The sequence below is a fragment of the Macrobrachium nipponense genome, chromosome 16, assembly GCF_015104395.2.
Source record: "Macrobrachium nipponense isolate FS-2020 chromosome 16, ASM1510439v2, whole genome shotgun sequence".
NCBI classification, from domain to species: Eukaryota; Metazoa; Arthropoda; class Malacostraca; order Decapoda; family Palaemonidae; genus Macrobrachium; species Macrobrachium nipponense.
The window spans coordinates 2,257,892-2,283,141 of NC_087209.1; the positions used below are offsets into that span (position 1 = coordinate 2,257,892).

The 25,250-nt window shown below is 39.6% G+C and overlaps 1 protein-coding gene across 2 annotated transcripts; it reads right to left on the reverse strand.

The window, feature by feature from the left end:
- Positions 1 to 654: 654 nt before the first annotated feature.
- Positions 655 to 24,007, reverse strand: LOC135195517 (large ribosomal subunit protein mL52-like). Of its 2 annotated transcripts, none has more exons than XM_064221755.1 (5): positions 23,859 to 24,007; positions 12,753 to 12,804; positions 11,114 to 11,240; positions 7,235 to 7,382; positions 655 to 1,802 (listed from the first exon to the last, which is right to left on the reverse strand). In XM_064221755.1, exons 1-4 carry the CDS (start codon positions 23,893 to 23,895, stop codon positions 7,245 to 7,247), a joined length of 354 nt encoding a protein of 117 aa, XP_064077825.1. In that variant the 5' UTR covers positions 23,896 to 24,007; the 3' UTR covers positions 655 to 1,802; positions 7,235 to 7,244. The 2 variants fall into 2 exon arrangements, with proteins under 2 accessions (XP_064077825.1, XP_064077824.1); XM_064221754.1 differs by lacking the exon at positions 655 to 1,802 and adding an exon at positions 2,694 to 2,778.
- Positions 24,008 to 25,250: the final 1,243 nt, after the last annotated feature.

The window sequence follows — 25,250 nt, forward strand, 5'->3', positions numbered from 1 at the left end:
CAATGTGAAATCCAGAAAGGCATGCGAGTTTATTATGCATTATAGCTTTCGAGAATGTAATATGTATAATGATTACTGTTGTATGGTAATCATATAGATAAACATCACATCAGCATGACTGAAAAACCAATTTTTGATCTTTGCAGCTTAGTTGTAGGGATTTTTTTCAACTTTTTTCTCGTCAATCAAACTGATTTGAAAATGCCCTCGTCATCCCATCTAAAATTCTTGCTTTATAGAATGACTGTTGTAGTTACAAATGCACTACCAGCAGTAAGATATAGAATAAAGATTTGGAAAATGTAGTAGTATATTGAAAAACCCTCTAAAATTGGATTCTTTGTTAATGAAATTTCTTTTCATATGTAAACAGATAGCAGTTTCATTGTGTGACTCCAGCGGCCTTAGTTTGAGAAGTGCTAGATATTCCTTTGGAAGGACACTTCATTAAAGCATGCAAGCAGATATATACCAAGATAAAGGGCGAGTTTGATCTTTACCAGTTTCTCTGGTATTTGCCTTTTTATGTATCATTTAAAGGATCGGCTATAGTTTCCTTTAAAAACTCAAGGTTATTATGCAATAATGACTAATAAAATAATTTTATATGTTTTTTCTAATTAAAATTATTTTTGGAGGCTAAAGAAACAATCGTAAATTCAATTTATTATATTGTATCAGTTTTTTCTTTTGTGATTAAAAGAAAAATTTTACTATTACAAATATTTTGATAGCTACTACAGAATGACCAACATTTATTACTATGAACTGTTCTAAACTAATGTCGCACGTGCTCCAGCTCTAGTACGTAATTCTGTTCATGGGTTGGTACCAGAAACTTTAAATTCAAATTAGTTTAAAAGAAATTTCTCATGAATTAAAATTACTTTTTTCATTAAATGTAATTATATTCTTCTTATATTTTAATTGTACTGATAATCTTGTGATCATTCAGTTTCTGTGGTTACACATTTGGTTGGGGAAAATTGGCAGAGATTCAAAATATCTTTTACTTTTTCTATTATTTCTTTTTTCGCTGCCACGGAAATTTTTTGTGATAACTTCATTTTTCTACGATCATTCTCAAATTAATTATGCTTACTAAGAATTCTAAGTCATGTTGGTTATTAAAACAAAATGGAATACAAGAAACAGAGCTGTAAACTTCTAGAACGTGGAGCAAGCCCTTCCCTCAACCAAAACACAAAATATACTTGTTCTGTATTCTTTAATGAAGGCATGGTTAATTTTGTGGGATTATTTTCATGGATGTGGTGCATATATACTCGTGCATCTGTCAGAAGTAATATTTGTTTCCCAATATCCATAATAGTTGTTTGCATTCCTGATAAATGTAAATGGATGCCGCTACTCCTGAGGTAGCATTTTGTTTGGTCACTGGTGCCAGTGCTTTGATCTTGTGAAAACTTTTCTTTAATGCTGTTGAATATTATCAAACCAAGCAAATTTCAAATTTTTACTAGTTTACTATCCATGAAACCTTTTTTCATTAAGTAATGGTCCTTGCTAAGTTGAGTTATTTTTGTTACTGTCTGTAGTTTTAAAAACGCTGATGATTAAGAGTTTTTCAGAACTACCCTACACAGTTATAAATAGTTGGTTTTTATTAGCCTTTGAAAAGATTGGCCTGTGTTGTATATACCTTTTTGTACCATAATATTTCTCTAGTAAAGCTTGATCAAATAAGAAGCTAAGGTCAAAATGCAATAACATTTTTTTTATTATTTACAATGTTTCAAATTAAGAGAGAAAAAAAAAAAACCGGTGCAGAACGCAATCACCTGAAAAGAAAGCAATAGATTGCTAGAAATTCTCAAATTTAGTACATAAGTGAGCACAGAAAGAAAATATTGATAAAAGTTCTGTACCTACTGGTAAGCAGTCATTGGCAGTGGTTCTTCAAATATAACCACACTTCCTTCAACAGAGTTCATCATTACATTTTCATATTGCCATACAAACTTTAGTGCTCTCTCTTTACCAGCAGCAGTAGTGTGGTGTCACAAACAAGAGAAAGAGAGTGCAATGTCATTAGCAACCAAAACCATAACAGTCCCATAGCTACTGAGAGATCTAACAGCAGCTGTTGCATTCATGGTAAAATTAGACTAGAGGATCCTCCAGAGTAACATCAATAACTACAAGCAGTCACTAATGCAAGTTATAACAGCCACATAAACAGAAAGGACAGCTGCCAGATTCAACAGCTGCAACAAAAAGTATCCCAATATACCATAATTGCTTGTTGCATTCCCGATAAACGTACATAGATGTCACTACTCCTGAGGTAGCATTTTGTTTGGTCATTAGTGCTAGTAGTCCTTTGATCTTGTGAAAACTGCATTGAATTCTGTTGAATATCTTCATCAAAACTAGGAAATTTAAAGTTTCCGAGATTACTATCCATGAAACCTTTTCCATTATGTTGGATTATTTTTGTAAATGTCTATGTATTTTCAACATTTAAACTTACATGGCTTACCTTAAACAGTTCTTTGGGCTTGGTTAAAAACTAATGATCAATAGTTTTTCAGAACTACCCCACACAAATTGTAAGTGGTAGATGGTTTTTATTAGCCTTTGAGGAAATCAGTCTTTGTATTATACTAGTTTGTACCAAAAGATTTCTCTAATCAAATAAAAAGGAAAGGTCTAAAAAGGAAAGGTCAAAATGTAATTACATTTTTATTTAATAATATTTACAAATTTTTTTAAATTACAGATTTTGACAAAAAAACTGGTGCAGGACATTATCACCTGAAAAGAATGAGATGGATTACTATTAATACTCAAATTCAGTAAAGAAGTCTACACACAAAGAAAATATTAACTGATGCAGGTTCTGTACCTACAGGTAAGTCAGGGGCAATGATTCTTCAATTATAACTTTTTCCTTCTATAGAACTACTACACTTTAAAACATTTTTGAGATAAACCTTGTTTGTTTTCTCCATACATTTTTATACTGCCACAAATTTACAGTGATCTCTCTTTAACAGCAGCTGTTGTTTGGGGTCATAAACAAGAGAAAGAGAGAGAGCATTAGCAGCCAAAAACCATAACAGCACCATTAGTACTGAAGGATTTAACCATTACAGTCATAATAAAATCTGAAGATAATCTGCCAGAACAACTACAAGCAGACAAGCAGCAAAATCAAGAAAATATGGAGAGGCAGCAGCTATGATAACCACAACTACATCATTGGCTGCTGCATCAACAGCTAATAATGAAAACTAATTTCAACAGCAACAGTACATATAACAATCTGATCTCTGCAATGTGAAAAAAACCACAAGGAGAGGCTGCCTGATGAATATTAAGCATCGACAACAATGATGGAACCTTAATACCAGAGCAGCAAACTCAAATGACAAAAACAAACTTTCATAACAATTACGTTTGAATACCGCCACAACATCAGCAATGAAAACCAGATTTCACCACAACATCAGCAATAAAAACCAGATTTCACCACAACATCAGCAATAAAAACCAGATTTAACCACAACATCAGCAATAAAAACCAGATTTCACCACAACATCAGCAATAAAAACCAGATTTCACCACAACAGCGAGAGCCATGTCAGACGATAGCCTCACTGGAAGCTGGAAGTGCAATGAGGACATCAATCAGACTTGATGGCAGCGTTCACTGCAGAGGTGACAATAGCCATTATAGAGGGCAGTGCATACAGCAGCCAAAAAATGAAAAGAAAACTCCCAGATTCAACAGCAACCACATGAGCAGCAGTAATGAAGCAGCTATTACTGGTATATTTCCAGAATTGTTGCCAACGGACGAGCAGCAAATTATGATATGTTCAACAGTAGCCGAATGGTGACGACCCGATTTGATGGAATCCATGAATTGGTCAACAATGACCACAAAATGGCAGCCATGACGACCACCAGATTGTGCATCGGCAAGCACAACACGATTTGTCGGCAGCCACATGAACGATAATATCCACAAGAGCTGGAATAAGGGTATTGACAACAACCAAGCTAGAGAGCATCTGCAAAGGTAGCATGGATGACAGGCGCTCAAATAACAATTTGGTTCAACAAGAACCAAAAAAACTAAATCCAGCTTTGAAGGTAACCACTAGTGCAGAAATAATGTCTTGAGAGCACCATATACAGAGCTGCCAAAGCCATAGCAGTAAGGGGTAACATCCAGAAAATACAACCACATGTGTAGCAAAGATAACTACTTGAGTTCAAGAAATTTGCATGGGCCACTGTAACATGTTATATAAAGCGGTTACAAGAGTAGTAATGATGGGAGTCACAAGACCGACATGGATGGCAGCCATGATTGCTGTGAGAATAGAAAGAGCAGCGGCAGTCGCAAGGACCAGCAACAAAAAGAGCAGCAGCAATCACGAGGACCAGCAACAAAAAGAGCAGCGGCAGTTGCGAGGACCACCAACAAAAGAGCTAGAACCAGTAACAAAAAGAGCAGCGGCAGTCGCGAGCAACCGGCGACAGAGAGAGCAGTGGCAGTCGCGAGCAACCGGCGACATAGAGAGCAGCGGCAGTCGCGAGCAACCGGCGACAGAGAGCAGCGGCAATCACGAGCAACCGGCGACAGAGAGAGCAGCGGCAGTCGCGAGCAACTGGCGACAGAGAGAGTAGCGGCATTCGCGAACAACCGGCAGTCGCGAGCAACAGGCGACAGAGAGAGCAGCGGCATTCGTGAACAACTGGCAGTCGCGAGCAACTGGCGACAGAGAGAGCAGCGGCATTTGCGAGCAACCGGCGACAGAGAGAGCAGCTAGCAGTCGCGAGACACCGGCGACAGAAGGAGAGCAGCAGCAGTCGCGAGCAACGGCGACAGACGAGAGCAAGCAGGCAGTCGCGAATGCAACCGGCGACAGCAAGAATCGAGCGCAGCAGCAGGGGCAGTCACGAACAACCAAAGCAGTCCGACCTCGCAAAACCGGCGACTAGAGAGCAGCACAGCAGGCGTCGCGAGCAACGGGCGACAGAGAGAAGCAGCTCGGCAGTCGCGAGCAACCGGCGACAGAGAGAGCAGCGGCAGTCGCGAGCAACCGGCGACAGAGAGAGCAGCGGCAGTCGCGAGCAACCGGCGACAGAGAGAGCAGCGGCAGTCTCGGAGCAAACCGGGTTGAAAGAGAGAGCAGCGGCTCGCGGAAGGCAAACCGGCGGACAGAAGGAGAGCAAGCGGCAGTCGCGAGCAACCGGCGACAGAGAGAGCAGCGGCAGTCGCGAGCAACCGGCGACAGAGAGAGCAGCGGCAGTCGCGAGCAACCGGCTACGAATAGAGCAGCATTAGTCGCAAGAACAAGGAAGAATTGGTAGTTAACAGTTAAGCAGTAGCAATGTGTATGGAAACCAGGAAGCTAGTAATGAAGTAGCAATTCAAGAGTTTACCAAAATAACTGTACTGTACGAACAAGTTACAAAACAAATTTATGCATTAAACAATACAAAGTCAACAATATGAACCAAGAAAGAGGCAACTTATGCTGGTAACAATGAATGCTTACATATCCATCAGCCGCACAAGTAGCATTGCTACCAACATCAATACGGACAGCAGCAACAATACCTGCAGTAATGCAGACATGAACTGCAATGTAAGCTTCCTATTGCCTGTGTTAAGGATTGCTACAGTACAGTGACACTGGAGCATCTATTCAGCAAAGATTCAGTAAACTTGCCTACAGAAATTCATAAATCTAAAATCATTTAATGTGAGCATTGTATATTTATAAATAAATACATTTGGAAAACTTAAAATGTATTTCAAAAACCTGAAATATCTCGTTTCAAATGACATAACAAAATCCATTCTTACAGCAAAAAGTAATTACCCCTATTTTTACATGTACGGTAATGATGATTAAAAGTTATTCCAGTAGACTATTAACTTTGTCATATATTTTAGAAATAAAGTCATAGATGCCTTCAATGTTGCATTAAACCACATAAATTATTTGATCACAATGAGAACAACCCCCAATACCCATAACTTCCAATATATCCCTACTTGTTTGTAAATAGTGCATATATGCATTATCCATGCACCTAAACCCTAACTAATATAACTCAGCTACAATCATGGCGACAGTAGTAGACAAACTAAATAAGCTCAATTTCCCAATAGACAGTTTTCCCTTAAACCATACAGAGCTTTCAGGTCCTGCATGGATGTAAGACCAAATACTTCTTAATAAAACGAGTATACAGTTTGCCCTAGCTTAGGACTTCAGAAAAAACTATAACTGTTTTTTCAGCTGTTATCACAAATGCCACTTCATGAAAGCAAACCACTACTACTCTTCCCAGAACCTGTACAAAGGTAAACAGGTTAAATTCTGTGCAATCCTTTTCCCTGCAAAAGAATAAGGTTCAAAATAATTGCCAACACAGGAAATCTGGAAGTACTGACAATCTGTTCAAAGGAGAGTTCTTTGAATGGTTTCCAAAAAAATACAAATTTAATACTGTATTAAGAATACCGATTTTTTTAAAAAGAAAAGACTTAACATTAATTCCGGTTCACAGTCAAGTCCAGTACAACAAAACATGAATTTTGAAGACTAATCCTAAGCATGAGAAAATAAACTTTGATTACCATGACCAAACTGTACAAGCCTGAAACCAGCAAAAGGCTCCTAACCAATCATAAAAAGTAGAAGTAACCAATGATGCCTTTCTGGTTGTTTTTACCAAGTCATAAAAGGACATACTACTTTTATGTAAATTACAGGAGTTTGTATTAAAGTAAGGTCAGTCGAAATGAATTTGCAACCATAAAATTCTAAAGCTTAATCTGGCATATAAAATTACAGTGTACAATAAAATTATAATTAGTAGCATTATATATAACTGTACAAAACATGCAATGAAAAACTCTACGTATATGAAAAACTATTAGGAAATGTGTTAAGTGTTTGAATGTAGTTGGTATATTAATAAAAGAAAAATTCAATCAATTTATGACTGACCTTCATGAAAACACTGTGCAAAAGTTATTACTGCTATGGATTGTAATTAATTAACCTAAAAATAAAAGTTTGGCAAATACTGCGCTAAAATTGCCTTTTTCCTCAATTAACGAAATCCAAAATTATTTTTTATCGCATTCTAAACTACACAAGGTCTTTTAAATCTCAAAATAATATACTATTTGATGCAGTGCAAAATAAAAATGGTGTAACAGACATTAATGGTACCTACTAATTAAAAATTACGTCAATTTCTTGGAATTCTTGGGTTTCAGTTTAGAGTCCAGTATAGCTTGTCGTCTCTGTTTCACCTCTTCTTGACGCCTTTTGTGTGATTCTATAGCAAAGTTGGTTTCATTTAAGAGTTGAAGAACTTTACTCTGAAATGAAATAGAATTTCTTATTGGAAAACTCTGGGATAAGACTCAAAAAGTTAAATTTATTTCCTTAATGAAAAAACCAGAATAACAGCACAAACGAATTTTATTTTCATGTCAAAACAATTTTTTTTTTTAAATGAATATTTTGTAACTACATGATTACTGCATCTACGGTACTTCCAAAAGAGAAAAACTAAACAAATACAGCTTGTCAATGTAAGCTTCTCAATTTACAAAGAAAAAAGTACAAATGAAGATTATATTTCACACCTTCAACTAATAGCAAGGAAAATAAACAAGTACCCACACCCACGCATGAATGACTCCTTAATAAAAAATGACAAACCCTTCATAAATTTTTATTTTTCATAGCTACAAACCGTGTGTCTTTAAGTAGGGGAAAAATCTTTTGGCTCTAGCTGGATCTTGTTAAAAATAGAACAAGGGTTGGTGGCAGCAGTGTTCCCCTTCTTGTGCCACATGACACGCCAGTTACCTTCTAGGCCAGGTGATGAATGAAGGGTGGCATGAGGTGGGCCCTTTATGTAAAGACCTTAGGTTTGTAGTTATGAAATATATAAACTGATTTGTTCATATACGGTACAAACCTGGTCTTTATGTAGGGGAGACTTACTTTCGGTGGGAGGATTAAGTAAGCTTCAGAACCGACTAGAGGTTTGGTTCACCTCGGCTCACTTCCTGATCAATTGTTAGAGCATAGGAAGGAGTTATATGCCTCTGCTCAGTTAAATTACAGGTTACTCAACAGCCAGACATCCAGGCTTTGACACAATGGAAACACCAGTCTACATTGTGTCTAGGAAGCAGGAAAGAACCTGTAATTGTCAGAGACAACAGAATTAGGTAGCTAACAACCTTGTTCTATTGTCAATCCCTCTCTCCCTCTCTAAAAGAGATGGTAGGACTAGCTTCTATTTCTAGAATTTGTATTGTATAGGAACAATCATAACAGAAAATAGAATAGTTGCTTACTCACCTGTATCTAGCCAGTTCCAGCAAATGATGGCTTGCATCTCTTCCCTGCCCACCAGAAGAGGAGATAAAGAAAGGGAAAGGAAGGCCATTCACTCTATTCACTCTCACTTTCATACCCAAAATCTTGTGCAAGATACAACCTGTCCTGCTAGTGGCACTGGATGAGCTACACAACTTGTTGAGCAGCCACCACCGGACCCGAGGAAAAAGTGTCCAAGGATCTATGGGCCATGTCCTGAAGGTAGAAGGTAAAGGTAGTTTGACAAACCCATGTACCACCCTTCAGTACCCTACGAAAACGACATCTTCTATTTAAAAGCGATGGAAGGGCAAAAGCCACTAACATCATGAGCTCTTGCATACACTATATTGGCATCCTAAATTGAAGAGGTACTGTATGCACGTCTGATTACTTCACATAGCCAGGATAAGATGGTATTCTTGGACACTTCTTTCTTGTTCCAGCCCAGCTAACAAAAAGTCTTCAATACTCAACTCTACGATGTAAAGTCCTTTTTAGATAGCTTTGTAGAACCCTAATAGGTCATAGAAGTAATTCCTCTGGATTGTTACCACCAAATCTGTCAGGGAGGGGATCAAGATGGACTCAAACCTGTCATTGGGCACCAAGGGATTTTGAGCCTTGGCTATGAATTCCAGGGCGAATTCAATGGCTACCAACACCCAACTCCTCGAATGTTTAACATTAAAATAGAGGCCATGGAGTTCTCCTACTCTCTTTGATGAGGATAAGGCCAGCAAGAAGACCATCCTAAGTGTCAAATTTCTGTCTGAAGAACCTCATAAGGGTTCATATGGTGGACAAGTGAGGCTTGCTAAGGACCAGTGTCAAATCCCAGTTAGGAGGTTTTAGCTCTCTCAAGGAACAAGACTGCTCGAAACCCAAGGAGCATGGAGATTTCCCATGAGGAGGAGGAGAGGTCTACCCCTTTCAAAGGTAGAACTAGCCTTAGAGCATCTCTGTAACCCTTAATGGTTGACACAGAAAGTAATTTATCCCTACGAAGGAAAACGAGGAAGCCAGTTACTTGCTGAATAGAAGTTCTGACCAGAGAGAGACCCCAATTGCTAACTAACATTTGAATAATTTCTGTCTAAAATTTAACACTGATAACTTCAATGTCTTCTCTCTGTGAGATTAATATGAAAAATTTCTACAATTAGGTGATCATAGAGAGAAATGAAGACTACCTGTACTATCTTCTATTCATATACAGTAATAGTCTGCTGATATTATTCAGCATGCAAACAAATAATGGACCTCAAGGCCAACAGAAACATCTGCATCTAGGTTTTTGGAATGCTAATTAATAGGTAAAAATTACTGTACATCATTACATGGCAGTATGATAGAGGTAATCTTCAGTAATAACAAAGCTCTGCAGAATGCAACTACAAAACTGGCATTAAGTAAATGTACAACTTAGACACCTTATATCAAAATTAAGACAATGCAAAAAGTCTACTACATTGTCTTTGTTTGTAACTTGAAAGTAAACACATTACTTTGGGTCACGGTCATAATGTGACCAATTTGTTGGCGAAACTCCATAAATTAGAAAATACCATAAATGATAAAGTGTTAACAGGATGATTACAAAAATCTATGAGACTAACAAAAAGTGTCTATGCTCTGAATAACATATCTGAACTTTATCATTGCCATCATCACCACCAATAATACCTTGTGAAACAAACCCCTCAAATTTTATCAGGAAATAAATCTCTGACCTCCAACTTTACTAAACATTATTGCATCACTACAAACATCACAAAATACATGTGTATCATTAATAGAATAAAATGTAAAAAACAGAGCTAAAAGGAAGAAAAAAAGCAAAGGTATTCCTACAATCCATCTTGGTCTTTGGATATTGACCACAGATGTCACCATAGTCTACTGGAAAGCATCAGAGTAAACGAATTCTATCTATCAGTGAAAACAAAATTCTATAATCAAGATGCAAACCCAATTTCCCATTACCAAATCTAAGAGAAGCATCATCTGTACTGTCAAACATTTTAATCATACCTTAACAAATGCTTAAATGTACTAAGTTCAACTGGCTAGAGCAAGCTCACAGAACTGAGCTGTCTGAAATTTTACTCAGTAAAAGAAGAACTCGACCTGAAAATTCATCAATTACTTCATTTTAGAATAAGGCACCTGAAGCCAAGTACAGTACCATCTCAACTAAACAGATGCTTTAGGGGTCTGACTGGACTTTCTGAGATGTTACGTACATACCCCACATTACAGTCTGCACTTAAATATTTTATAGATACCTTATAGTTAACAGCAATTCCACATACCTCCTAACATCAACTTATGTGTAATGTAAACAACATTTCAATTCAAGACACATAATGTATCATGACTTAAAAGATAAAATAGAATTTAGAATGAAGGCCACTGAAAGTTGAAACAGAAATTGACAGTGAAAAAGTTTAAAAGGTGTAACAGGGGGAAAACCTTGCAGTTGCACTATGAATCAACTGTTAAAAAAGGGCAGAAAGCAAGATACTATGAACAGAGGTACAGTGAAAGGAATGAAAGGGGTTGCAGCTAGGGGACACTTAAGTAATGCCTACTGGGATAGCTAAAAAGTAGCACAGGAATAATAACCACAATATGGTAGCTGATAAGTACAGAAGCCCTTTAAGTGGAGGTCCATTAAGCTGAGGTATTATTGTACCTATAAAACTGTACGTACCGAAACTTGTAGCTGCTCATTAGCTCTTTTCCTCTTGGAAGACCCTAATGGTGTCTCACGTCCATCAAGGAATGTATAGTCAGGTCCATCAACCAATGGTCCATGAGCTCCCAACGATGTTTTGAAGCTGCAGTTAAATGGAATAAAGTTCATAAATCATTTTGTACACAGAACACATTTAATAACAACTGGAACAAAAATAAACAGATTTCAGTAGTTTAGTTTAATAGCATTATTTACAGTGTGCATGTGCAAGGATAAAATTTAACAGCAACCTAATACTGTAAATGCATATGACAATACATACATTATCAGTATAATCAGTCACCAATACAAGTTATAGCTGTGTCCATATACTACACACAATAGAGAAATATTCTATCTTTTCACTTAGGATTAAAGAATTCCCCATGCATAATATTTGATGTATGTAAACATGTTCCATTAAACAAAACTATGATATTGCTGCAAATATATCAAAATGAAATTTGACTGAATGCTACAATCACAAAATATCCTCTGCATTTGCCAACGGTCAATACAGATATCCACAGATACCCATGGCTGGCCTGCTAGATGAACAGTATTTTCATTACCAGCCACTGTCACTAGAACCACCTGTAATCGTCTCGAGGGAAAAAGTGAAAAGGAATCCAATACAATACAGTACTATTACTAAACAGAACTGGCCTACATACCCTGTATATACTGTTTCTCACAGTCAAGAGGGCACAATGCTACCTATGACAACTACTGAGACATCTTTTTGTAAGCATTCACTTCTGAAATTCTCTATTTTAAAGTAGGCTACGTTCAAAATAAACGAAAAAGGTAAACGTTCACTTTGTCTGAAAAACAATTAATATATATTTCACTGGATCACTTCATCTTACGTATACCTAACCAATTTTTATTAAACAATTAACCAGTAAGAACAGGATAATCTCTAAAACTTGCACTTCCCTGCTTAAGTGACCTAACAATGCCAAAGCAATTTGTTTCACCAAATTCAAATGCAACCAAAACTATCTGGAAGCCATTAAAAGCATTCATTTGAGGATCTCACTCTATATCTTGAGATCATTATTACACTTTTTTCAGGGGATACTACAGATGTCAGCAATTCCCTACTTGATGTTACAATCAAAGTCCCAAAGCTACTGTATTTGTAAGGCAAGTGGGACAATTCCTAGCTTTTAACATCTGAAAGAGAAATATTCTATTCCGCACAAAAGATAAAATTAAACTGCCAATAAAAGAATACTTCTCTGATAAAATCACAAATATCGACCAACTTAACTTGGTGGAGACTTGGTCTACTGTACTCCTGACCTAAATTATTTCTTATCCAACCTTTTCCTTTGTCTCTATGAGAGTAAAATCACAGCAACTGAGCTTCAATTGGACACTTTGGATATATGATGAATTACAAAAGCAGCATCTTTATTCCCTAATGTGATTAATTAACAATTGCAGCACATCTAGAAGAGGGACTGGCTACCTAACAAACAAACAAAAAACACTAGCCCAGCCACACACTAATCATTTTGTGAATATAAAATTTTCAAGGTTAGTACCCAAATCATTCACCATCACACTTACCTAAACAGCAGCAATACCAAATCAAAACTAAACTTACGTTTTTTGAAATTTGTATTTCGAGGAGAAAAGCCTGGATAACCTCATCCCATCTGAAAGCAAAAAAATCTGTTAATAATTTTGGCTTTTCATGTTATAAGATGAATGACACATATCATTACAGCACTATTAAGAAGGGTATCTATCTCCTTTACCCATCTAGTACATGATCCTGCCAAAAGCAAGCTTACTTCATTCTATATGGTGCCAAAAAAAAGCAAAGACTATTTCTGCTATCATCTCAGATTTAAATTTTTTTAGCTAGAAGCCTGCAATCCATAGGGAACAGTGAGTACAATTTTTTCTAATTTTTCAGAATTACAGGTTACCATGGACAGAGTGAACTACTGAAGAACAAGAGTGCTGAATTGCTTTTATCTCCAAAATCTAAAGATGGCTTGCACATTTGACATGTTTTGGGGAGGAGATGCTGATCGTGAAAGCTAAGAACGTAAGTTAGCTTCTACTTAAATACACTTTGGGCTATGATAACCTATACAAGAAATGCACAAATTTGTCAGCTGCATTTATCCGATAAATTTATCATCTTGAGAATGAACTATTTCTTCAATGGTTAAGCAGCCAATATTACAAATGTGATTTTCAATATCTTATTGCTTCCCCCACATTTGTCAAAAGAATAACTTATAACTTAGTTGAAAATAATGGGTTTACATACAAAACTGTTAAAATTGCAAAAAACACAGCATATGCAACCCAAAGAATATGGCCTAATCTTCATTTCATACCCTATGATAGCTATAGCTTCAAGAGAGCTCTGAGGCCAAAAGATTAAGTGATGGTAAACACCTGAGGTGTATAATGTGCTTCTATAGATGTTAGGATTAAAGCTTTGGTTGTGTTGGCACTGTTGCAAAGGTGAAGCCTCAATCCTGGCACTGAAATGATAAAGAAAATGAAGATTCAAATAATACCAAAAAATGTATCAGAGTTGGGGCTCAAAACTTTTTGCAGTGTAAAGTGAATTATCATTATTGGTTATTGGTTGTATATTGCTACAGTCCTAGATTTTATAGCTTGAAATAAATGACTGATAACTTAAGTAAACAGCAAATAACTAAGAGCCAAAGTAGCCCAGTACTTGCTGGACCAGTACAAAAATGCCCTGGATTTCAACGTCAAGGAAACTAGTCAAGGGCACGAATTTGCCCATCAGTCAAGATGTAGATAATCCACACCTACACTTCTGTAATATACTCAACATCATAACTAAGCCTGTGTTAACACAGGATGCAGTTCCATACCCAAACAGGAACTACAGCCTCCTATATCCTGCTCAGTCTACTTGAATGTTCAGGCTGCTACTCTACTACACTTGAGAATTGTTTGGTGTTTTAGGCCACACATTTTGGATTAAGGTGAAAACCTCACCTATGGTATATGGCCGAGCACCGACATAGCAGCCACTGATCCTGGTATGCAGCCACCATCTTCCTGAAAAAGTACTTTAATTTGCTGCCATGAGCATCAGTCAAGAGTTGGGAAGTATCCAGGCACCCACCAAGACTTGTACGCTCCTCTCGAAGCAAGTGTTTTCTCCTAAATTACGAAATAGGGTAAAAAATCACGGACGATCCACCATCATCAAGCTGGCTGGGTTTTATTCACTCGATATTTAATTGGTGAAACAAGAATACAATTACAACTCTAAGCATACCATTCAAAAGATTGAAGTTTCATCAATATAGTAATGTGACATATGAAAGCCCCATACGAACAAAATAAGCATGTGACGCTCTTCGTAAAATATGTTTTCAAGACAGTTTTGAAATCCAATATGGCGGCTATCATCAGGCTAGCCGGTCTAATCACAGACTATCCACCATCTTTCCCAGCACTCATTTTAACAATGTTAGCGTATATATGTAACGTTTATTGATCTTTCTCAAGATTGCAGTTGTAATCAGCACAATAAAACATTTTATTGCCTATATTAGTGAAAGTATGAAACTTGTTATTCCTGGGGTAATGGTTTGAACTGAATTCATTTTTACCTTGTAATCGGTGGTTTTATCCTTACTGCCATCACAACTGAAACTCCACAGTGCTTATCTGATTGTAATTATACACATCATTGGTCTTAATCCACTCCAAGTTGCACTTGAACCACGTTGCTGTTCCTGGTTCCTAAGCGCTCACTCCACAAACACAGTTACGAGCAGCAGACGACGACACTGTTTATGAGATGCAAAGCTTTATTCCCTTAATTGTTTACTTTACTCATTATTTAGTTTAACTTTACTTTGTTACTTCAAAATGTTTATTTGATTCATGTCTATTATCCCTTTTTTGCAACCAAATTACCCCGAAAAATTACAGATATTTCTAAAGTAGATACAATCCAATGTTTCTAACCTTGTCGTACATCTGGCTGCCGAAAACCATCGCGGAGCAGACGACGATTAGTGGATTATGCTGTATATTTTTTTTGCTAGCACTTTTCATTGATATAACTCTATATTAGTATTTTGATTTTTTTTAATAACTGTATGCCAGAAATAAATGTAACCTTTAATGTTTGCATGCTAAGAATGGCAAAATCATCGTTGCCACATTAGTGGAACTTCACACATAGGCCGATGCATTATCATAAACTGTTTCCATGAATTCTAGTTGTCATAGTAATGCAATAATGATAAAAATGACATTTTTATAATAATATAAAGTTTCACTTATACTTACCCGGTGGTTACATATAGCTGTCGTCTCCTGACGTCACGGCAGAATTTGAAATTCGCGGTAGCGCTAATGGTTTGACAGGTGATCCCTCTACTCCCGCCCTCTACCGGGTACCGGGAACCATTCCAACAATAAATCAGAAGTTTCATGCCTACCTGTCCATATGAGGGGAGGAGGGCGGGCTTCGTTATGTAACCACCGGGTAAGTATAAGTGAAACTTTATATTATTATAAAAATGTCATTTTCACTTATATAACTTACCCGGTGGTTACATATAGCTGATTGACACATTTAGGTGGTGGGACAATGGCAGCTAAAATAACTGTTGGAATTATCCGAAGATATAGGTTCCTTACCTTTAAAGACCGCTGACTCAGTGGTTACTGCCTCTGTAGTCTGCTGGCCTTTATTGTACCGACAGGATATATGGATCCGTGCGTCGGACACAATAATAAGTACTTGCCGTTGAGGACGTGACCGTAACGGACACGACTAGTAATGCCCCTTGCTCAGGGCGCAGTACAATCACCACAAAATACAATGAAAAACGAGGGATCACCACAACCGTTTAAGAAATACACCAGACATTAAAAGACTGAAAGATACTCAAAAACTCCCTGTATCTTCAGACAACCTTAAAAATACAAAAAACTAATCAAGGAGAAAAGTTAGTGAGGATGGGATACATCCTTCTCTCCCTCACCCAATACCGTGTCAGTCACAATGAATGGCCCCATGTACTGCAATTTTCATATGTGGTTGCAAATCTGTCAGATAATGAGATGCGAAGACAGAATTGCTTCTCCAATATGTAGATTTAATAATGTCTTTCAAAGACAGATTACGTCTAAAGGCCATAGACGTAGACACTGCTCTAATTTCATGAGCTTTGACTTTAAACACTTTGATATCTGAGTCCTGACATTGTCCGTGTGCCTCAGAAATCAAATTCCTTAAAAAGAAGGAGAGCGCATTTTTAGAAAGAGGACGAGAAGGATCTTTCACTGAACACCACAGGTTATCACTCTTACCTCTTATACCTTTGGTCCTTTGCACATAATGTCTAAGTGCTCTCACTGGACAGAGAAGACATTCAGGCTCATTATGCCCCACTAACTCCGAAATGTTCTTTATAGAGAAAGAACGAGGCCAAGGACGTGAGGGATTTTCATTCTTAGCCAAAAACCCCAGCATTGATGAGCAAATGGCATTGCCCTTAGCGAATCCAACTCTCTTATCAATAGCATGCAGCTCACTGATTCTTCTAGCTGATGCTAAAGCACAAAGAAAAAGGGTCTTCCTGGTCAGATCTCTAAAAGAACTAGAGGAGATCGGTTCGAATCTATCTGACATCAGCCATTTAAGAACTACATCCAGGTTCCAAGCTACTGTTCTTGACTCCTTTGTCTTGGTCGTATCAAAGGAACGAATCAGGTCTGAGAGGTCTTGATTATTAGAAATGTCTAATCCTCGATGTCTGAACACAGAAGACAACATAGCTCTATAACCCCATAATCGTCTGGGTAGAAAGCTTCTTCTTCTCACGAAGAAAAAGAAGGAAGTTAGCTAATGAGCTATAGAGGTCTTAGAAGACGAAATTCCTTCTTCTTTGCACCAAGCTCTGAATTGGACCCACTTAGCTTGGTACACTCGATCAGAGGATTCTCTTCTGGGTCTAGCAATAGCCCTTGAAGCTCTCTTTGAAAATCCTCTCTTTCTGAGGAGATGCTCGACAGTCTGAAGGCGACTAGTCGAAGAGCGGACAAGTTGTGATGGAACCTCAGAAAGTGGGGCTGTCTGAGTAGATCCTTCCTTAACGGTAACTCTCTCGGAAAGTCCGTCAACAGCAGTAGTAGATCCGGAAACCATTCCCTGGCCGGCCAAAAGGGGGCTATCAGAGTCATCCTGACGTTCTGATGACCTCTGAACTTTGCCAGAACTAATCTTAGCATTTTGAAAGGTGGAAAAGCATACAGATCCAGATTTGACCAGTCCAGAAGCATGGCATCCACTGTAAACGCCTCCTCGTCTGGAACTGGTGAGCAATACAGTGGTAGACGAGCTGTCTTGTTTGTGGCGAAGAGATCCAACTGAGGACATCCCCAAATCCCCCAAAGCTTCTTGCATATTTGAGGATGTAACGTCCACTCTGTGGAGAGGACCTTGTCCTCTCCTGCTGAGAATGTCTGCCTTTACATTCTTCGAGCCTTGAATAAATCTTGTGCTCAAGACAACCTTGTTCTCTTTCGCCCAAATGAGTAGGTCTCTCGCCGCCTCGCACAGAGAGAACGAGTGTGTCCCCCCCTGTTTTTTTATGTAAGAGAGAGCCGTGGTGTTGTCTGCTTGAACCAGCACTACTTTCCCTCTTACCTCTGTCTGACCTTCTGTCTTGAAGTGCATTAGAGCCAAATGAATCGCCTTCAACTCTTTTAGATTTATGTGCCAGCTTTTCTGATTTTTTGAATCTTGCCAAATGTCCCGACACTTCCATTTTCTCCCCAGAGTATCTCCCCCCCCTTTTGTCCCGAATGCGTCTGACAAAAGCGTAAGGTTGGGGCTCAACTGGCTTAGAGACAAGCCTTCCTCTAGCCTTCCTTCTGATTTCCACCAAAGTAGGTCCTGTTGATTCCTTCCGAGATGGGGAACACGAAGGAGTCTGGGAACTTCTTCCTTTGCCACTTCTGCTTCAAGTAAAATTGAAGTGGTCTCATGTTGAGCCTGCCCAGACTTACAAATTGCTCTATTGAAGCCAAGGTTCCTAAAAGGCTCATCCACTGATTCGCCGAGCAAGTTTGTCTGACGAGAAATTCGTCTATTTTGTTCAGGCAAGAGTCGATCCTTTGGCGAGACGGAAAAGCCTGAAAAAGAACTGAATTCAGGTCTCACTCCTAAATAAACTATCTCCTGAGAAGGAGTGAGACATGACTTTTCTTTGTTTACTAACAAACCTAGGCTTTCCGTCATCCTTAAAGTCTTTTGTAGGTCCTCCACACACTTCTGTCTGGACCTTGCCCTGAGAAGCCAATCGTCTAGATACATGGATATTCGTATCCCGTCTAGATGAAGCCACTTTGCTACTGACGACAGAACTCTGGTGAACACTTGTGGAGCTGTCGACAGGCCGAAGCAGAGGGCCCTGAACTGATAAATGCGGCCCTGGAACACGAATCACAGGAATCTTCTCGATTCCGAATGAATCGGAATATAAAAATAAGCGTCCCGAAGGTCTATGGAAACCATCCAATCTCCAGGATGAAGAGCTGCTAATACCGATTGGGTCGTTTCCATAGAAAACTTCGTCTTCAGGACAAAGACGTTCAGGGCACTGACGTCCAACACCGGTCTCCAACCCCCCGTGGCCTTCTTTACCAGAAAAAGGCCGATTGTAAAACAATCCTGGGTTCCTGCGGAGAGTCCACTAACTCTATGGCCCTCTTTGCCAGTAAGGCGAGAACTTCTTGATGGAGGGCAGCAAATTTTTCGGAGTTCTCCGAGTAGGCTGACAAATTCACAGGAAATTCTGTGAGAGGGGGTGCTTGATGAACGGAATGGTGTATCCTTCCTTCAGGACCTGGACCGTCCAAGGATCCGCTCCGAGATGAAACCAGGTCTGCCAGAAAAGGTGTAATCTGGCTCCTACTGCTGTGTGGAGGACTTACGGGCCTACTTTTTGATGGAAGAGGGAGTGGTTTTAGAAGAGGCTCTACCTCTCCCACGAAACCTGGAGGAAGATCGAACGGGAGCTCTCCCCTCGAAATGGTTTAGGAGCTTCCGTGGAGGGAGCACTCCGATGAAGCAGAAAGAACCGGAGCTATCTTCCTGGGCTTCCTTCACTGACTGTGATAAAAGATCCTGGGTCGCTTTCTGTGTTAAAGATTGAGCGATCTCGCTCACAATCTCTTGCGGAAATAGGCGTTTCTTGTCCAAAGGAGAGAAGAGCAAGGCAGACTTCTGGTTCGATGAAACCCCTTTCGACAAGAAGGAGCACCAAAGCTGTCTCTTCTTCAACACTCCAGAGGCGAAAATGGCAGCGAGCTCCGAAGCTCCATCACAGATGCCTTTATCGATACAATCCAGTACCGAGGGAAAATCCTTCAACTGCTCCTCCGAAAGTCAAATGACTTGACTTTCCTGGCCAGCGAAGCAATGGCCCAATCCAGGAAGCTAACAACTTCGAAAACACGGAAAACACTCTTGCAAAGATGCTCCAGTTCATTTGTTGAAAGAAAATCTTAGCAGTATTAAGGGCTGCTCTGCGGGAAGAGTCCACGAGACTAGAAAAGTCTCCCTGAGCGGAGGCAGTCACACCCAGGGAAAAAACTTCTCCAGTGTCATACCAGACACGGCTCCTTGACGAAAGTCTCGAAGGGGGAAGACAAAAAAACATTTTTCCCCTGTTCCCTCTTCTCCAAAAGCCAAGCGTTACTTTTCTTGATAGCTTTCTTAGCCGAAATCGAGAGGACGAGACGCGTGAATGAGGACGAGGAGTCAGGCTTACTGTCCTTTTTCCACTGCGAACTAGGAGAAACTGGAACGGAAGGCGCAAAAGAATCTCCAAAGTTGTCAACGAAGGATCGTAAAAGGAGTTTATACCCCGACAAATGCTTGTCTTTTTCTGTAAGTCCTTCTCTTTCTTCCTCCAAATCCGAAGCTTCCTTCGACGAAACTGGCGAACATTCCATCTGAAGAGGAATCCTGTTCGGCGAAGTCACACCCTGACGCGTCCGAGGAGGGTGTGAGAAAGCAGGAGAAGACGTCTGAGCCTGTACTGAGACGTATCCGGGCGGCTGAGCTGGCGGCTGCGTTGGCGGCTGAGCTGGCGGCCGCGCTGGCGGCTGAGCTGGCGCTCGAGCGAGAGCCTGACGTGGCGCCATAGACGGAGTCAGGAAAGGAGTCCGACCAGGCGCCTGAAGTGGCGTCTGAAGAGGAGTCACACGGAGAGTCTGAGCCTGAAGAGGCGACTGCAAAGGAGCCTGCGAAGAGGACTGCACAGTAGTCTGCGGAAGATGTAAGGCGGTCGGGAGCGCATTCGGGGACGAAAGAGACTTGCCAAAAAGCTCCAAGATACTGCCTAACTTAGCATTCATCTGTTCAAACACCGAAGGTTGAGGATTCCACCGACGTAGAAGGCCGGCGGGAGGTGTAGAAGGATGATCCACAAACACGTCTGGAGCCGCAGGAGTTATCGCTTGAGGAGGCTCTGGAGAAGGCTCCGAAGGAGTGTGCGTGTTCGGCTTCTCCACTTCTATGAGAGAAGGGCGATAAATCGAAACCGCCGGAGAAAAAGCTTCAGGCTCCTCCCAAAAACTACAAGAAGGTTCGGCAGCCGCCACCTTCTTGGGAACCGCAGCAGGCGAAACATCGAGCGACCTTTCAGCGGTCTAGAAGTCTTATTACGCCAACCTCTATAAGAGGAAACATCTGAACTAGAGTCACTTGACGAAAAACACTTCCTCGCAACACCTTTCCAATGGTGAGCGACAGCATCCTGGGATACGGCTACAGGATTGCTTGAGGGGGCGGCTGCTCGGGAGCAGGTCCCGCTCGCCTCCCTTCGGTTTTCGGCATGCCTCCTCCCAGGATCTGGGGAGTTTGACAGGGGCCTAGACTAGGAGAACGAACGGGCCGAACAACCACCTCCTCCACTACACTTGCACTAAGTAATTTATCACACTTAACTACCACTTCTTGCACTGTCTCACCCATTTTCTGCATAGTGGTGAGGAAAGAGACAAATTTCGAGTCCATATCGGCTCGTAATACTGACACGGGATCGGGATCGGGAGATACAGATTCGAGGGCAGGAGCAACCACTACGGGGTTAATAGGAACAGGATTAATAGAATTCAGAGGAATATCCTGGCTACTCACTAACTTAGAAGAAGATCTCTGTGAAGCCTTTCTGATTCTATCTTTTTCTAACTTTCTCATATACTTTCCCAGTGCCTTCCACTCCTGAGATGTTAGAGACTTCACATTCTTCACACGTATTCTCAAAAGAACATTCACGTCCCCTACAACTAACACAAGTAGAATGAGGATCAAGTGAAGCTTTAAGAAGTCTAGTCTTACACCCACTACTACACACCCTATACTGAACAGAGCCGGTGTCAGACATCGTGAAGAATTCAAAATAATTCCTAAAAAGGACAACAATATCAAAACCAAAATAACTATAGCGCTAGCAAAAAGATCAGTAAACTCAAGGTACATCACCAAAAGGAGAAAACCAAGATGATCAAATCCAAATTCCAACCAGCAGAGGAACCGTGTTACCGGTTCCGACGGCAGGAAACTTCTGATTTATTGTTGGAATGGTTCCCGGTACCCGGTAGAGCGGGAGATAGAGGGATCACCTGTCAAACCATTAGCGCTACCGCGAATTTCAAATTCTGCCGTGACGTCAGGAGACGACAGCTATATGTAACCACCGGGTAAGTTATATAAGTGAAATTGCTTTAATATTTATGTATATATACTTCCAATACATAGGCTAATTTCACCAATTTCCACGTTTTGTGTAAGTCTTATACCCAGTTTGGAGGGTGAACACATACCAAGTGGCAACAGAGGGAGAGAGAGAGAGAGGGGAGGGAAATTGAAGGAAGGAAGAAGGACAGGGGTGGCGGTGGAGGGGGGGGAGAGGGTAGGTGGAGCTTTTTACTGCTGTGTTCATATCCATTTCTGGATAATGGAGTTTTTGTCTCTTGGTACAAGGACAAGTGTCGTTATTCTTTACAATTAGTGATTCACGATATCCTTATAAATTACGGCACTGGGTGTAATACACTATAGCAAAATCTTGTTCTGATAAGAGTGTTCGTTACAGAAATATTGCCAAAAAACGTGCTTGCACTGTCTCTGAAACCCATAGTAGGTATGCTGCTTAGTTGTCAATTAAGTTTTTTGCAATCAAGTATTTTTTGCAATTTGTATTTTCCTCAATCAAAACATATGCTCCTCAATGCTAACTTTCCTCTTTTAACGACTTTCTGGTCATTGGAAATTCGGCCCCAATAATTTCTTATGGTGCGAAAACAGACAGAGGCCCAGGGACCGAAAGCGATTGAGTCACACTACGGTGGTAATCTGGCAGTAAAACATCTTCATATATCCAAAAAGTAAATAATAAAGATATATATGCGCATTATGATTATAACAATTACGTGAATAGCTGATAATCTGCATGAATAACTGGTAAACTGTTCCACAAGAAAGTTGAGTATAGCAATTCATTTACAATAGGTACAAAAGTCAAGATGTCGTGACGTCATAATACAGGACTTAAAAGAACGTTCTAATTCCGAAAAATAATTACTTAAATTTGAGTCAGGAATAGAGTTACTTTTTCAATAACGAATATTTTCAAATTAATCATCATAAATATGTAAAATATTGATGTTTTACTATTTAATTAAATAATTATCTAGTGCACGCTTCGTCGTCTCCTTCTACCAAAACAGTAGTTTCCTTAAAAACATTGTGGCCGGGGACTGTTTTCCGATTGTTGTGATGAAAGTCCCCCAGCGTCTATGGGTACAAGTGGTGTGCAGATTTATCACAGGAAATGGTAAGTTTGTTGACACAAGTGACTCCGCAAACATCGAGATGGCGTCAATCTTCTAAGTTATTTAATCGTAAGTAAAAATTTCGAAAGCGTTTTGGTGAAGTTTGCACTGCGTTGGCCACCCTTTTCATTACCCTCTGTTTAAAGCTTTAAATTTGGCCTTAATTTCTAACTTTGGAGAAAATGCTTACTTCGAAAGGAGAGTAGAAGTCTTTAGCTGCGTCTCTCACCAACAACAACACATGACTGATGACCATCTCCGGTGTCAGAACGCGTTATAAGTACTTTTTCGGAGGGTGTCCAGCCGTGACCATCAGTGTGCTGGCCAGTCCATGCGGTTGTTTACCCTAATGGCATAGGTAGACAATTCATGAGCTTTTTTGGGAAGTGGCTGCATTCTGAGAAAGGTAGCTGTTGTTTCGCCGCTCGGTCATTTACCCTATATGAAATTTACATGGGCAGGTCACAAACTACTGAATATTATACTAATTCTCACTTTCATATCGACGTAGCCTACTGTGGCCTAAGACCTTTCCAAGGGTTGAGGTGAATCGGTCTGGGTAACGATGGCAGTTGTCCCATTACCATAATCAATCGAACATGCAGTCTAAATAAAGGTAGAAGTCGATATAGACCATACCACTAATGTTTACTACATTTAAAAATGAAAGAAAATTGAGTGGGAAGGTAGGTTAAAATGGAAATTCGTTACCTAACCTACCCAAAAGCATGCATCAGTGTGTAGCAAGTACCGACCCCATGAGCACTATTTTACAGTACCTTACAGCCTAAAATCTCCCATTATGCAATCAATCCCTTAAAAATGTAAAAATATTTACCTGTGATATTAAACTTCCGAGCTATTATACAATACATTTTGACGGGTTACGGTTTTGCAGACGAGAATGTAACCATCGGCCTAACAAGGTTGAAATTTCAATGTGTTACCTGTGTATCGGCACATCTCTAGTAAACTTATCAGAGCGTTTATTAATAAAATACTCCTCTTTCTTTATTCGCCGAAGTTAATTTGTTTGATAAATGAAACTAACAACCATCTTCTGTTCTCTCAAATAATACAGAGTTTTATATAGAACAAATCTAGTGGTTATTTTACTCTGTGAATGCCTCTCTCTAAAAGGAAGGACTTGAAAAATGAATTGAACCATCACTGTAATCCTATTTCTTATACTTGTTGTTGAAAACATTTTCCAGATATTTTCATTCCACTTTCTCTTTCTTGTGCATTCAGCGTGTCTGCCAATTTAATTAGGATAACGTTACTCACGGGAAAAAATTTTCCTGTAGGGTTACCGTGTGCAGCCATTTCATAAATTTTTCCGCTAATATTTCCCAGTTTTCCTACTATGAAGATATATTTCATAGTTTTTTATATAAATACACGTAAATTTGCTTGTTTCTGCTACAAACAATAATATAAAGACTGAAAGCAAATGCAGTACAGTGTGGTTGTTGAATGATATGAAATTAATACAGCTCGAATACGTATACCATACACCAAATGCATTCTTGTAAATTCCATTACTTATGATAGTTCCATAGTAACGCTAATGAAAATTTAAATCCTCATTTAGCCGGGATATTAGTTGTAAATTAACGAAAACGTACGATTGCTATAATCACTAGTGTTTAGCATATTTACAAATACTCAACCGTTTTCTTTGTTTCATTTTCTATGGTGCGCATCTCATGATAAACTATACAAGGTGGAGTGGGCTCCTTAATGCACTGGGTTATCTTCTTCTTCCTAGCTTAAACCCATTTTTATATGGGGTCGCCATTACGAATGAGTCGTCTCCATCGATTTCTGTCTTGTGCCTCGTTCTCATTTATACCTTTCAATTCCATATCTTCCCTTACACCAATCACGCCATCTCTTTCTTGGTCTTCCCTTCTTCCTTCTACCCTGCACTTCCATTTCCATCGTATGTCTTCCAACATGACGTTCCTCCCTTCGTAACAGGTGTCCATACCATCGAAGCCTTCCTTCCTGTATTTTCTTTGATATTTCAGCTACCTTTGTTGATCCTCTTATATACTCATTTCTAATCCTATCTTCCCTAGTTACTCCCGACATCCATCTCAACATTCTCATTTCTGCTACATCCATCTTCTTCTCCTCTGTTTTCCTCATACTTGCCGTTTCTGTTCCATATAACATTGCTGGTCTGACCACCGTCCTATGGAACTTTCCTTTCAATTTCAGAGGG

What these genes read in the sequence shown, in the direction of transcription:
- LOC135195517 (XM_064221755.1), bottom strand. Translation starts at nt 23,895, where the DNA reads ATGTATTGTATAATAGCTCGGAAGTTTAATATCACAG. An exon ending in TCGGAAGTTTAATATCACAG is followed by an intron (nt 12,805 to 23,858) that starts GTAAATATTTTT and finishes TTTTGCTTTCAG; the next exon opens with ATGGGATGAGGTTATCCAGG. An exon ending in ATGAGCAGCTACAAGTTTCG is followed by an intron (nt 7,383 to 11,113) that starts GTACGTACAGTT and finishes ATTTCATTTCAG; the next exon opens with AGTAAAGTTCTTCAACTCTT.